This window comes from Trichechus manatus, unplaced genomic scaffold, assembly GCF_000243295.1.
Source record: "Trichechus manatus latirostris isolate Lorelei unplaced genomic scaffold, TriManLat1.0 scaffold00138, whole genome shotgun sequence".
NCBI lineage: Eukaryota > Metazoa > Chordata > Mammalia > Sirenia > Trichechidae > Trichechus > Trichechus manatus.
Genome location: NW_004444074.1, coordinates 921,021 through 934,688, shown reverse-complemented (window position 1 = coordinate 934,688; position 13,668 = coordinate 921,021). Strand labels below are relative to the sequence as shown.

Sequence of the window (13,668 nt, the reverse complement as noted above, 5' to 3'; positions counted from 1 at the left end):
CACGGAGGGACATGATCAGATTTGCAATTTACAGAGATCCCACTGGCACCTGAGTGGAAGATGGATGGAGACCCCCTACTTAGGCAGCCACTGCAGCAATCTATAGGAGAGGAAGCTAGCCTGACCCAAAGGAGACAGAGGAGAGGAAAGTGCAGGAGATGTGAAGGAGATAGAAGCAGTATCCTTGCTGGATACCAGGGGCGTAGGGAGGTACATAAGAGGGAAGAATCTAGGGATATGCCGAGGTTTCTGACTTATGTAACTCAATACATAATGGTGCCATGCCCTAAGGTAAGGAATACAAGAGAAGGAGTAGGTTTGAGAGGAAATATAATTAGCTTGGTTTGAACACAATGAGTTTGAGGTGCTGTAAGGCATACAGGTAGAGAAGTCCAGCAGGCAGCTAGATAGAAATATGTGTCTGAAGCTCAGGAGAGAAGCCTGGGCTAGAGGTATTGATTTGAGAGTCATCAATACATATGCGGTAGTTCAAGTGATGGGTGTGAAATTGTCCAGGAAGAGGGTATAGGATAGAAAATATATATGGTCAAGGACAGAGTCTTGAGGAAAAGAGATCTTTACCTAACGGGCAGATAGAAAAGGAGAAGCTCAGAGGGACTGACAAGGAAAGAACAGAAACAAGGGGAAAACCAGGAGTGGCAGCAAAGAAGCCAGGCAGAGACTGTTTCAAAAAGTATGAAGTTGTCAACAGAGCATGCTGCCAAGAATTCAAGACAAAGATAGAAAAGTGCCCATTGGCTCTGACAATATAGAGGGCATGGGGAGATGAGAAGACCAGTCCTAACATGTCAGGGAGTAGGAATCAGGCAGCTATGGGTAGAGGAATGAGTGGCGGCCAGGGCAGGGGCAGTAGGAGGAAAGTAAGCATTAGACAATGTTTTCAATTAACTTGATGGTATAGGACAGGAAAGAGACAGAACAATAGTCCAACATGAGAAAGGGTTGACAGAAGGCTCCTTTCAGAGAGGAAAGTCTGGGGAATGTTTATCCACGGAGAATAAAGAGCCTGTAGAGAAGGAGAGGCTGAAGGAACCAACCAAAAAACCAAACCCGTTGCCGTCGAGTCTATTCTAACTCATAGCGACCCTACAGGACAGAGTAGAATTGCCCCATAGGGTTTCCAAGGAGTGACCGGTGGATTTGAACTGCCAACTTTTTGGTTAGCAGCCAAAGTCTTAACCACTACCCCACCAGGGCTGAAGGAACAGGAGAGGGAAAAGAGTCAAGACTGATGGATCAGGTCTCTGGGGGGGGGCGGGGGGTGGTGGTTGAAGGGAATAGACTCCAAAGCACAGGAGGAAGGGATTGGACCAGAGGAGGGATGCCCCTTCCACCAAGACAGAATGGAGAGAGGGAGGGAGGGAAGAAGGGGGAAGATGAAGAGAATTTTACAGAAGGTAGGAGAAGAAGCTGGAGCTTCAATTTTATTAGTTTGGAGACAAGGTCATCTGCTGCGTGTTGGGTGGGGTGGGGGTGGGGGATTTGAGGAGAAAGATGGAGAATGAATAGCAGGTGAGAAGCCTGGAATAGGGACCAGATGAGGATGGGACACATGGAATACTTGCTGGGCCACACCAAGGGCCCAGCTGAGGCTGGAGACCATGAACCTGTAGGAATTCAAGTCCACACAGATGTATAATTTTCTCTCACAGCCCTTGGAAACCCAAAATGAGGAGTGCAAACACCCAAAGACTGGCCCTTCAGGGTGGGGGTTTGGTAGGGCAGGTGCTATGAGAGGGCTCAAGAAAGCTGAAGGGGATTAAGGTTGAGTGACTGCAGGGTTGAACCACAACATCAAGGCTGAGTAGAATAGGAAGTGAAGTCAGAAAGGAATTGACAGTAGAGAAAATGGAGTGGGGTCCAGAGATGGGACGTTTCAGTGGGGTCAAAGAGCAGGTGTACTGAGAGGAAGACATGACTGAGAAGCACAGGTAGGAGGTCTCACTGCAATTTAAGGTTTCAGAGGCAGAGCATTTCCAGGGATGACCAGGTGTCGGGTATAGCCATGAGTGGCAGGCTAGAATGGAGGACAAGGGACAGTGAGAAGGAGGTGGGGTGGGTCATCGCATGCAGCCCATGGCCGCCCTTGACGTTGGCAGGCCTGAGGATACAGAGAAGGTCCATGAATGCAGGTTTATGACTCAGGGGTCAAGGGAGAGTTGCACACAGAGAAAGGCTGGGCACTCACTGTGGGGTTTCCTGCCCAACCCTGCAGAGTACCCTCCCTTTTAGGGAAGTCATCTTAAGGTCTGAGGTGCCTTCAGAGTCATGCTGGGTGCTGAGGCCAGAGCACAGTGAAGGAAGGTTCTTCTGCTCAAGGAGCCCTTTGGCTCTCTGAGAAGCTGCCTCTGAAGGTCAAGGTGAAAGCCTACGGTATGGCAGGGAGACACCCGCTTTTCCAGCCATGAATTTACCAACTCAGGCTGGCAAGGGACCCTTGAACCTCATGCCCACCCTGGCACCAAGGAGGTCTTATCATATCAATATTCTCCCTAGGAGAGATGCTTGCTCTGTCCCTAGACTGCTTCCTACTGCATGAGCCAGTCTCTGACTTGGAGGGCAAGGCCGAGCGGCTTAGGTGCCATCGGTGAGGCATGCAAAACACTAGTTCTAATCTGACACCTGGGAGGCCCTGGCCTTCTCACTCCTGGATGGCTGTCTGGGTCCCCAAGGAGCAGACATTCCCTGCTCGGGCCTCCAAAGAGGGTGAATCCTCTCTGATTGCTACAGTACATGTCCCAGGTTGCCTTCCCCACTCTGCCACACCCTGACTGCCATGCTCTCCTGTCCTGGCCCTGGCTGGCCAAACCCAGGAGTGTGAGCAAGGGGCCAAACCTGCTCACTCAGGGGAGGAATGACAGAGACACCTGGGGAAGGGTAGCTGCTCAGAGGGGTGTGAGCAGAGGGAGAGGGGTCTGGTGGGGATCTGAGGGCTGGACCTACCCGCCTCTCGTCCACCACGATGTAGTTGCGTCCATGTTTCTTGGTCAAGTGTGGGGCCAGGACGTCAAAGCGGCGGCGGAACTCGGAGAACACCATGTGGTCAGGGTAACCTGGAGAGAGATCCGGCCCAGATCTGGGTCAGTCAATGCCTTGCCTGCTCCCAGCTCACCCCAGTAGCCGCTGGTGCCCAGGCAGCCAGTGGGAAGGGTGGGCAGGAAGAGTCATCTGAAGGGGAAGAAACTGTTGGGGTGGAGAGCCTGCAGTTGAGGTAGGGCCAGGAAAGGAGAGCTGAGAGGAAGGAGGCAAGACAAAGGTGAGGAGGCCGAGGAGGCAATTAGGGCTGCTCCACAGTGGGATGTTGCTGTTGTTCGCTGCTATTGAGTCAGCCCCTGATTCATGGCACCCCCATGCACAACAGAACAAAACGCTACCTGGTCCTGGGCTACCCCATGATCGGTTGCAGATTAGACTGTTGTGATTCATAGGGTATTCTGATTTTCAGAAGTAGACCACCAGGGTCTTTCTTCCTAGTCCGTCTTAGTCTGGAAGCGCTGCTGAAACCTGTTCAGCATCACAGCAAAACGCAAGCCTCCACTGACAGACGGGTGGTGGCTGCACATGAGGTACATTGGCCGGGAATCAAACCCGGGTCTCTCGCATGGAAGGTGAGAATTCTACCACTGAACCACCAACACCACAGTGGGATAGGAAGGTTTAAAAAGGGAATGAGCTCCTTTGGAGGGAAGCAAGTTCCTTGCCAGTGAGGCGTGAAATTGGAGGGTGGCTGACCACCTACAAGGAATGTTATGGGGATAAGAGACTGGATGATCTCTAAGATCCCTTCTAGCCCTCAAAGTCCATGACTATGATGACCCAGAGAGAATGAAGTCTTGAGCATTTAAAGGAAAAAATAGGGCATCAGAGAGTAGTTGAAAGGAAAAGCACACGGGCTTAGAGTTTGAATCTCACCCCTACTTATTATGATCAAGTGACCCTGGGCAAGCCACTCAAACCTCTCTGAGCCTCAGTTTCCTCACCTATGAAATGGAGACACTACCACTTACCTCACCTGGTAGTCATGGGGATTAAATGAGAAAATAGGTACAAAGAACAGTCTGTCTCACTTGGGGGACGTTTGATAAAATGCTCCCTTCCTTTCCTCAGCCCATTGAGGGCTCTCCTCCCTGGCCCCATCCTGACCTTGAGCCCTAGGCCAGGTGACCAAAAACACTTGTAGATTCTCTCTCACTAATAAGAGGCCCCCTACTGTCTGGGAAAGGAGCCCTGGTGGTGCAATGGTTAAGTACTCGGCCGCGCCCAAAGGTTGGCGGTTTGAACCCAACCAGTTGCTCTGAGGGAGAGAGACCTGGCGATCTACTCCCATAAAGATTCAGCCTAGGAAACCCTATGGGGGCAGTTCTACTGTGTCACACGAGGTCACTATGAGTTGAAACTGACTCAACAGCACCTAACAACAATAACACTATCTGGGACAGAAGCATGGACCTGCCTGGAGATGGCAGGGGGAGGGTGAGATGGCTTCTAGTGTGGGGCAAGGTCAGGATAGAGGCCAGGAGGAGGTTACACTGAGTCACCCTGAGGACACCAGGGCCTACAGTGGAGGACCAAGAGATTCTTCCTACAGAATCACAGAATTTCAGATCAGAAAGGCCGCGGACCAGATCCAACTCATCTTCCAGACATGGAAGAACTAAGGCTCGGGACTGGCTGCAGTCTGTGACTGGCTGGCTCGGGGTCACAAAGGCTGCAGCTGGAGGCAGAGCTGGGCTCCAAAGCCGGGCTCCTGACAGCCATCAGGGGCTTGCTCCACTATGCTGGGCTAGCTAGCTCTGGGAAACCCTCCAGCTGGGAGATGAGGCTGATGCATGTGCCTGATAATTGAAACAGGAGGCGGGGCTGCTGAGGGAACAAGACAAAGTGAGCTATTGATTGTATCTGAATTGCAATTAAATTGATGGGCTGGGATAGCAGGTCTGGACGCCTGGCATCTTAATTAATCATCGGTGCTATCGATGGTGGCTAGGGGCCGGGTAAGGGGAGGGGGGGCCTGCTGCTGCTGGCCTCATCGATCTGCTTGTTTGAGTAAAGCACATTGATTTTGGTTCAAAGCAGTTAACAGTCTGGTTTTAAAATAATAAACACCAACTCCATACCAAGACGTGGGGACAGAGTGATGATTTGTTTAGAGCAGGGCAAGGAGCCGTTTCCTGGCTTTGACTGCTGCGGAAAAGTGACAGTCCCCACGGGGATGCCTTGAGGGGACCTGGCTGTCGGTGGGTGGGGCCCTGCCTGCTCATTTAGCCAAGGAAAAAAGGGCATAAACCTGACAACTCGAACTTCTCAGGCAAATTAAACCTTACTAGAGAGGCCAGCCTGCCTGGGTCAAATCCCGCTGTGGCACTCATGAGCCGTGTGACCCTAGGAAAGCTAATTAACCTCTCTGAGCCTCAGTCTCCTCATCTAGGGAGGACAATAGTACCTACCTCATGAGGTTGTTGTGATGAGGGTTAAATGAGTTAATGTGTGTGAAGAGTTTAGACCAGGTCCTGGTAGATGGCAAATGGTCTAACGATGTTAACCACTATTATTATTATTTTCTCGGGCCCCTCCTCTAAACGGATCCATAAAAAGGGTGGTCTGTTTGACATTTCTTGGGAATTTTAAGTGTGTACTTCAGAGAGATTTAGCACCTAATTTCTCAGTGGGGGGTTGGCCCAGCCTCTGGCCTGCTCCTTGGAGGCAATTACCACCACTGGGAAGACAGCATTTGCTCTGCTGCTGTGCGCAGAGCTGACCCAGCCAAATTAGGGACATGGGGAAGGGAGACAAATGGCAGGGTATACAGGGCAAGGAGGGGAGAGGGACAAAGAGAACTTGAATATGGAAAGGAGAGGAGGAAGAGGGAGTCAGTGGGATGGAAGACAATAGAGAAAAGAACAGGCTGTGGGCTAGCAGAGCCTGGAAGACAGACCCCACAGAGGAGGCACCAGAGCAGAAAAGAGAGCAAAAGAGACCTAGAGCCTGTCCTGAGACAGGAGGGGAGGGGCAGGGCAGCTCCGGAAGAGAGAGCCAGGAGCTGAGAGGGAAGGGGGCCCCACCTTGGCGGTACATGCGCATGGCATCAAGTAGGCGGGAGCCACGGAGCTGGGCACGGAGCAGGGGCAGGTCGAGCTGCAGGAGACCAGCCTCGCAGTGGTCTCCGGAGGGCAGGTCCAACTCACTGCTGCTGCTGACCCGGCGGGAGGAGGCGGATCGGGGCTCCCCGGCCCAGCCCTCAGCCACAGGCAGGAAGCAGTGCACGAAATGCAGCTTTGACTTCTTGATGGTGTCAATCAGGGCATCCTGCCAAAGGGGAAGGCACTGCCCTCAGTAGGCTCTGATGGCCATGCCCAGGACAGTAGGACTGGTACCAGCATTTCCTCTCTTCACAAGGGTGCCCAGTGTCTCACCACCGTCCAGGACATGCTAAGCCTGGACAACTCGACCCTCACTAGGCCTCAGTGGCCACTCAGAGGCAGCTGCGCTGAGAAGGCCGCACCAACAGTGGTCAAGTTAGAGTGGGATTCTGTGTGCCCAGAATGCCCAGGCCTACCATCAGGGGTGAAGGAGGGCCTCGGGGCTCGGGCTGCCACACTCACCACCTGCAGCTTAACCTGGATGCACAGTGACTTCTTCTTGACAGCTGCCATGCCCGTGGTAAAGGTTTTCCGCATGCTGGTGGCCCGGCGCAGCGCCAGCTGCGAGCCGCCTTCCAGGCCTGCGATGGAGCCTGACAGCACCGTGGTGCTTCCAGCCCGGCCCAGAAACAGGTTGCTGATGATTTTTCTGCCAGAGGTGGGAGGGGGAGGCGGAGGGAAAGGGGGTAGAGTTGCATTAACAGAGCAATAGAGGCCATTCCTCCTGCCAGCTCCTAGCGCACCAAATAACCCCACACCGCAGTGGCCGGGGACCTGGGTTATCTGGGCTGGGGCTCCACATCCCACACCCTGCAGACAAACTTGGGGGTGGGCAGAAGCCGAGAGGTAGACCAGACAGAGAGTGGCTACCTGTACTTCTCTATCAACATCGAGGGCAGAGGTAAGGAAGGAGGTTTTCCAGCGTGGCAAGGGAGAGCAGAGTCAAGCACCTTCCCACATACTACATAATTTACTTATTATGTTCACCGTTCACTATCTGCCTCCCCCCACTAGAACATAAACTCCACAAGGGCAGGGATTTGGGTTTTGTTCACTGCTAGCTGCCAAGCACCTAGAAGAGTCCCTGTCACAGAGTAGGTGCTCAATTATTATTTATTGAATAAGTGAATGGAAGTCAGGGGTTATAAGGTCGAGGGGTTCCCAGGGCTACCCCTGACCTCTCTGAAGAAAGTAGGGTGTCATTCAAATTTAAGACTATAGATCTTTTCACCCATGTCTGTTCCCCATCTCTGCTTCAGGAGGTCACTCACACACCCTCAAGGTCAACTGGTCTTGGCTGCGGCCTCTTAGGAAGTGGAAGCTGTCCGTCTTGTTGGGAGGGGACCCTGAGACACCCCCAGGGGAAGCGAGCCCTGGAAACAGCCCTGGGGATCAGACACGGGCAGTGGTGTTCTTACTTTTGAGAGTCCTGCAGGAGTCGGGGGGCGTTCTGGGTGGCCGGGTTCTGCTTGGTGTAGCTCAGCCAGCCAGCCACATTGTACTCTACCCAGTTGGTGCCGTGACTGTGGCCCAGGAGAAAATGGTGTGGTTTGCTGCTGCGCAGGAGGGGGCTTGGGCCTGAGGGTGAGAGAAGCAGGGTTCAGGTTGTCACAGCACAGATACAAAGCCCAGAGACTCAAGTGAGCCCCTGGGGAAATGCCAGCTACTCACCTGGACCCCATACGGATGGGTCCTCTGGAGAGGAAGCGGAGGAGCTACCTTCCAGCGATGTCACCTACCTTTTTTGTCACCTTCCTGGGGGCCATAATAGGAGAAAAGACGCTCCAGGAGCGCATCCTCAGTGGCCCCTGGCACCAGCGCCTCCTCTTCCAACAGCCACAGCAGGCCCCTCGCCTCGTCTGTGCGGGCCAGCGAGCGGACCTATGGGAGAAGTCAAGAAATCCGACCTTGTCACCTGGACCGAGGGAAAGGAGCCAGGACCCCTGGCCTTCAACCACACGCTATAAACACACTACACACAGACACACGCATACACACACACTGCAGCTCCTGTCAGTCACTGCTGACACCTTGGGGGAGGCAGGGGAGGGCAGCAAGGAGAAAGAGATCAGAAAGAAGCCCACAGCAAAATATGATTCCTAGGACTCAGGTCCAAAGTCGCCAAAGACTGAAGGCTTCTTACTAACCCAAGCCCACATCCAGAGGCTCTCCCCTAACCCCATCCCCTACAAGGTCACAAGGGGCTTGGGCTCACCCCCTGGGCATCAACTCCAAGCAGATTAAATGGGACACAGTCTGTAAGGCCCTGAGCATAGTGCGTGGCCCAAAGGAAGCTCTAAGTAAGCGTCAGCAGTGAGGTTGGCACTGGCCCCCTAAGAGGGGAGAGCCAGAAAGGGCTAAGGTCACTGCAGGTGGGCTGGAAGCACAGCCATAAACTCAAGTGCCAAAGTTTAGGCCAGGCGACTTAATGGATGTGGCAGCCAGAAGGGGAGGGGTCGGGCAAGCCGGAGAACAGGTGTCCATATCTAAAGGGAGTTAACTACCACTCAGCTGCAGCTAATTGCCGTCTCAGGAGACCCTCAGCCTAGTGTTGATAAATCTTCCAGGTTTTCAAGAGAAGGTGAAAATCTTGAATTCTGATTTCTGATGCACCATGGAGGCCAAACAAACAAGGCCTGTGGAATTTCTATGGAATTCTCAAGTCTTCCTTGGGCAGGAAGGACTAAACTTTCCCTGCACCCCATTCTGGCCTGACCTTTAGGCAATGGAGGTAAAGAGAAGTGGGAGAAGTATTATTTTCCTTCTCTTTGGCCCCAGCTGCCTGCATTTCCTCCCTATAGCTGCCCAGGGGAGTTGGTGTGGTGTCATTACCAGAAGGAAGCAGAATGTGGCCAAGGACCGATGAGCTACTAAGGTACCCCAGCGGCTGGAGGTGAGTGGCAGAAATAAGCAATGAGGACATCAGATGGTGAGTGGTGGGCAGGGCACTGCGGGGCCCTTTCTCCAAGGCCTGTCCGATAGGGAAGACCAAAGGAGGTGAAGGATGGTCAAGCCCCCTCCCCATGCATTGTCTGACCCACTGCTGTTCATGAGGCACCTGCACTAGTTTCCCCATATCTCTTGGGAATGGCAAAGGCTCTTGAGGGAGGCCGCCACCAGAGCCCAGGTGTCAGGAAAAAGGAAATCCAACTTCCCTGAGGTACTTGGGCACTTTAAGCATTTATCCCTAGGGGGACACTTGCTCTCCCCTGGGTTCCACTCCCTTGTGCTAGCTAAGCAGGGCCTTCCTACAGGGAAAAGGCAGAGGGAGGCAGAAATCAAAGCAGAGCAGGGAGATCAGCAGCCGAGCAAATGCCAATTCTCAATAAAGCATCTTATGCAATTTCCCTAATTGAAGACCATCACCAAATGCCAAGTGCTCATCAAGCCAGCCAGTCCCCGAGGCACCAGGGTGCCCAAGACACTAGTACAAAGGGTGACGAAGCCCCCTCTGAGGCTGAGGGGTGAGGGCTCACCCCGGTGACAGCCCCTCAGTGGGCAGTTTACAGCTTGGCACTGTTCCCTGTTTGACCAGAATGCTGCCTCCTCGCCCTGCTCTGCTGGCTGCATCAGTCCCCTTCCGGGGGACTCTGGGAGGGAATAATTATGGCTTCTGGATCCATCCAGGCCCTCACCACCTGGGAGTAGATATCAGGGCTCCTGGCAGACATGCTTGAGGCTCAGCTGCACTCACAGGACAGGGTCAGAGCCTCAGCCAGCAAAAAAAGATGTATACCTTCCCACCTGGCTCAGACGCCACTGTGCTGTGGTCCCCATTGCACCAGGGCAGAAGTACCACCCTCCTGGCAGAATTTATGTCTGAGAGCTAAGGGGAGGGGCCTCTGGGCCTCGGAGGTAAGGTGCCTGATGCCTGAGCATGACGGCTGGGCCCTCCCTCAGCCCATAGTGGCACCACCAGCAGCAGGTCATCAGGGAGGGCTCGACCAGAAGGAAAGGAAAGGGAGATGTGACAAAAGGCTAGTCCAGGCCCTTGCTGGACTTCGTACCAGGGACTGATGGGAAGCTTGGTCCACAGCAGCCACAGAATCATCTGTGGCTGGATCCAAGTCATCAAACGCCAGCTCAACATTCTCCTAGAAAGGAAGGCAGAGCAGTAGTGAGCACGAGGGGCCATGTGTGGGGGTGCAGGCCAAGAAGGTACCGTGGGGTCCCCCAGTCCAACCTCCCATCCCATGCAGGATCTCCCCTCCAGCATCACTGAGTAACATATTGCTCACCAGCTCCCAAGGCACTGCATTGTATTTTTGGACAGCTGAAATTCTTCCTACCTCCTTTCATACTGAGCTAAAGTCACATTTTCCTGTTGTTCGCATCAGTTGATTAGGCAGTGCAGAATAAGCCTACCTTCAATTTCACACAATTATCCTTGAAACACTTGAAGACAATTGTCATTTTCCTCCTGAATCTTCTTACCCAAGATAAATATCCTCCCCAGTTCGTTCAACTCATCTCCACGAGGTAGGACTTCTGAATCTTGTCCCACGTGGGACACCCTCCTTTTGTGGAGGATCCCTAATTAATCAACCACTGTCTTAACAGATAAGAAGGAAGGGAACAGGGAAGGTGAGGCCCAGACACATTTGGAGGTAGGAACTGCATGGTGGCAATTCACAGGGCCTACGAGGGTGCCTTGAAGATGAGCAAGGATGAGCTTCTAAAGACCCTGAACACACCTTCAGCTTCCTGGAGAGCAAATACTCCACAAAATAAGAACGTAGTCAAGGCCCAAAGGTCAGGGGACAAGGTGGCAGAGAGCAAAACCCAAAAAAAAACCCAATCCCCTTGCCTTTGAGTGGATTCCAACTCATGGTGACCCATGTGTTGCAGGGTAGAACTGCTCCATAGGGTTTTCTTGGCTGTAATCTTTATGAATGCAGATTGCCAGGCCTTTCTTCCGTGGTGCCACTGGGTGGGTTTGAACCACCAACCTTTAGGTCAGTAGCTGAGAACAAACTATTTATGCCACCCAGGGACCTCCAGAGAGCAAAGGAGGCAGAAATGAAGAGAAAACAAATTGCTGGGAAGAGCAGCCAGTAGGAAAGATGCCCGTCCTGGGGATGCCAAGTCTGAGGTGAGGCGGACGGGCCGGGGTGGGGCGCCCCAGGCAGGGGCTGAGGGTGAGTGCTACCTCCTTGTATCTTTCCAACTCCTGCACAAAGGTGCGCTCGTGGAAAAGCCTTTGCAGCCGGTCCTGGGCGTAGTTGTGGCACAGCTCCTCGAAGGAGGCTCCGCGGGCTGACCCACCCTGCTCAGGGTTCTGGAAGCCTGGAGTGTCCACAATCATCATAGAGCAGAGTGAATGCTGGCTGGACTTGAGAGCCCTTTACAGGAAGAGCCTGGATCAGAGCCGGCCCGGGCAGCACCACTGAGCAGGCTCCACTGTGCCCAGGCAGCCCCGCCCCGCCCCGCCCAAAGCCAAATCCCCATGCCTGCCCAGGTGCCCAGCACCCCGGCAAGGACGACATGCCTCTCCTCCCTCCAGCCCACGGCGACAGTGAGCCCTCTGCTGGTGGAGAACGGCGCTGCTTCAGCAGTTGCACAGGTACAAAGACATCAACACCTTTGCCAAAGCAGGAAGCAGGGGAGCCTCTGGGCTCAACTTGGCACTCACCTGTTCACCAGAGAGATGAGAAGGGTGAAAAGCTCGCTGTAGAGGCCGGAAGCCATACCCTCTAAGCACTCCAGGGCACTCAGTTTGGGGCCTGTGGGGCAAGAGGATCAGCTTATCTCCTGCCCCCTGGGGCTCCCCACCTGGGTACATCCCCTACCTTCCAGGGCCGAATAGGTATGGGGTCCTGGGGCTGGGCCGCTCGCCCTGACAGAAGCATCCATTCACCCCAGCAGTCTCCCAGCCCAGAGATGGCCACAAGCCCTGGCTCAGGGCCCCCAATCCCACCTACCTGTGCCGTCTCCCAGACTGCTCTCCTCAGGGCCCTGGCGGAAGGAGGTGGAACGCTGCAGGGTGCCCCCCTTGTGTTGGTGCTTGAAGATGGCTGAGGAGAGCTCCTCTAGGCTGCAGCCCAGCAGGTACGCAGCCTTCTGGGCCCACTCATGACGGGCAAACTGCCTGTGCCCAGCTGGGGAGTAGAAAAAAGAAACTGGCATCTTGGGTCTTCCTTCCTGGGCCAGCTGGTGACCACTGTGCCGTTTGGCTCCCTCACCCCCATAGGACTGGGGAGTGGGCATCTTCCAGAGGAAACAACCAGCCCTGATGACACCAGATGGGCTTCAAGCAGGATGGGGACAGCCAGCAGCTGACAGTCCTTACTGTGTCCCTTAACCAAAAACCCACTGCCATCAAGTTGATTCCGACTCATAGCGACCCTATGGGACGGAGTAGAACTGCCCCATAGAGTTTCCAAGGGGCGCCTGGTGGATTCAAACTGCCAGCCTTTTGGTTAGCAGCCGTAGCACTTAACCACTACGCCACCAGGGTTTCCCCTGTGTCCCTTAAAAACCAAAAACCAAACCCGTTGCCATCGAGTCAATTCTAACTCATAGCAACCCCAAACGACAAAGGAGAACTACCCCATACGGTTCGCAAGGAGCACCTGGTGGATTTGAACTGCCAACCTCTTGGTTAACAGCCGTAGCTCTTAACCACAATGTCACCAGGGTTTCCCCTGTGTCCCTTGGGAGTGGAGAAAATGAGCAGGTCCCAGCAGAGGAGGTAACTCCACACTGCTGCCACCAGAGGGCACCCAGTCAGCCACAAAGATCATCCCTTTTGGAAGGGCTGGCTCCAGGGGCGTTCACAATGTCAGAGGATGAGCAAACCCACCTCTGACAAGAGCCACCTGTGCCTATGGAGGACCCCCTCATGAGAGCACACTAGCGCCCCCCACCTCAACGGACGCATTAAGACCCTCCCTTTTACCCCCAGGCGTCTGCCATCTGCTGTGGGGAGACCATAGAAAGCCACCCATGCCCCAACAGCTGGGAGGCAAAGAAGCAGCAAGGGTGGGAGCAGCCCACGCAGACATACTCGCCTCAGCCAACATGTGTCTAATCACAGTAATTAGGGAAAGCAAACAAGAAACAAGGTTTTACCTTCAGCAGCTTCTGTAAGGCAAAGGACCAGCATGCAGCATGCAAAGAAAAACAGTGTGTTAGCAAACAGTCATCAACTCAGCCCACCAGGCCCTCGGGAAGGACCGCAGCAGGGGAGGGGGGGCTTGTGAGGATGAGCAGGCCAGAAAATACAACCACATTCAGACTCAGAAACACACACAGAGTCTCAAAGGAGTATGCTTACAGATATAATCACACTGACAGACACACATGGAAAGGGAGGAACAATGACATTCTACCAGACATCCCCAACCCACGCACACACACTCCTGGAAAATTCTGGGAGCTCTGAGGAGGTAACAGACATGGCTTCACAAAGTCCATGTGCTGACACCCCCAAATCTCTCCATCTGCCGTCAACTCTGAGTGAGGTTGTAGGGAATCTAAGCTTGTCACCTTTTCACAGCAAAAGAAC

General features: G+C 53.8%; 1 protein-coding gene across 4 annotated transcripts in view; it reads right to left on the bottom strand.

The window, feature by feature from the left end:
- The window catches only part of MYO18A (myosin XVIIIA), a 103,569-nt gene that overhangs the window by 29,557 nt on the left and 60,344 nt on the right, over positions 1-13,668 (bottom strand). For all 4 annotated transcript variants that reach the window (XM_023739622.1, XM_004385352.2, XM_023739623.1 and 1 more), the window contains 10 exons: positions 13,233-13,244; positions 12,083-12,259; positions 11,794-11,884; positions 11,311-11,503; positions 10,169-10,255; positions 7,901-8,042; positions 7,580-7,739; positions 6,624-6,810; positions 6,084-6,327; positions 2,965-3,074 (listed from right to left, as the gene is read on the bottom strand). In XM_023739622.1, coding sequence (XP_023595390.1) covers positions 2,965-3,074; positions 6,084-6,327; positions 6,624-6,810; positions 7,580-7,739; positions 7,901-8,042; positions 10,169-10,255; positions 11,311-11,503; positions 11,794-11,884; positions 12,083-12,259; positions 13,233-13,244 — 1,403 coding nt within the window. The remainder of the gene's footprint in view (positions 1-2,964; positions 3,075-6,083; positions 6,328-6,623; positions 6,811-7,579; positions 7,740-7,900; positions 8,043-10,168; positions 10,256-11,310; positions 11,504-11,793; positions 11,885-12,082; positions 12,260-13,232; positions 13,245-13,668) is intronic.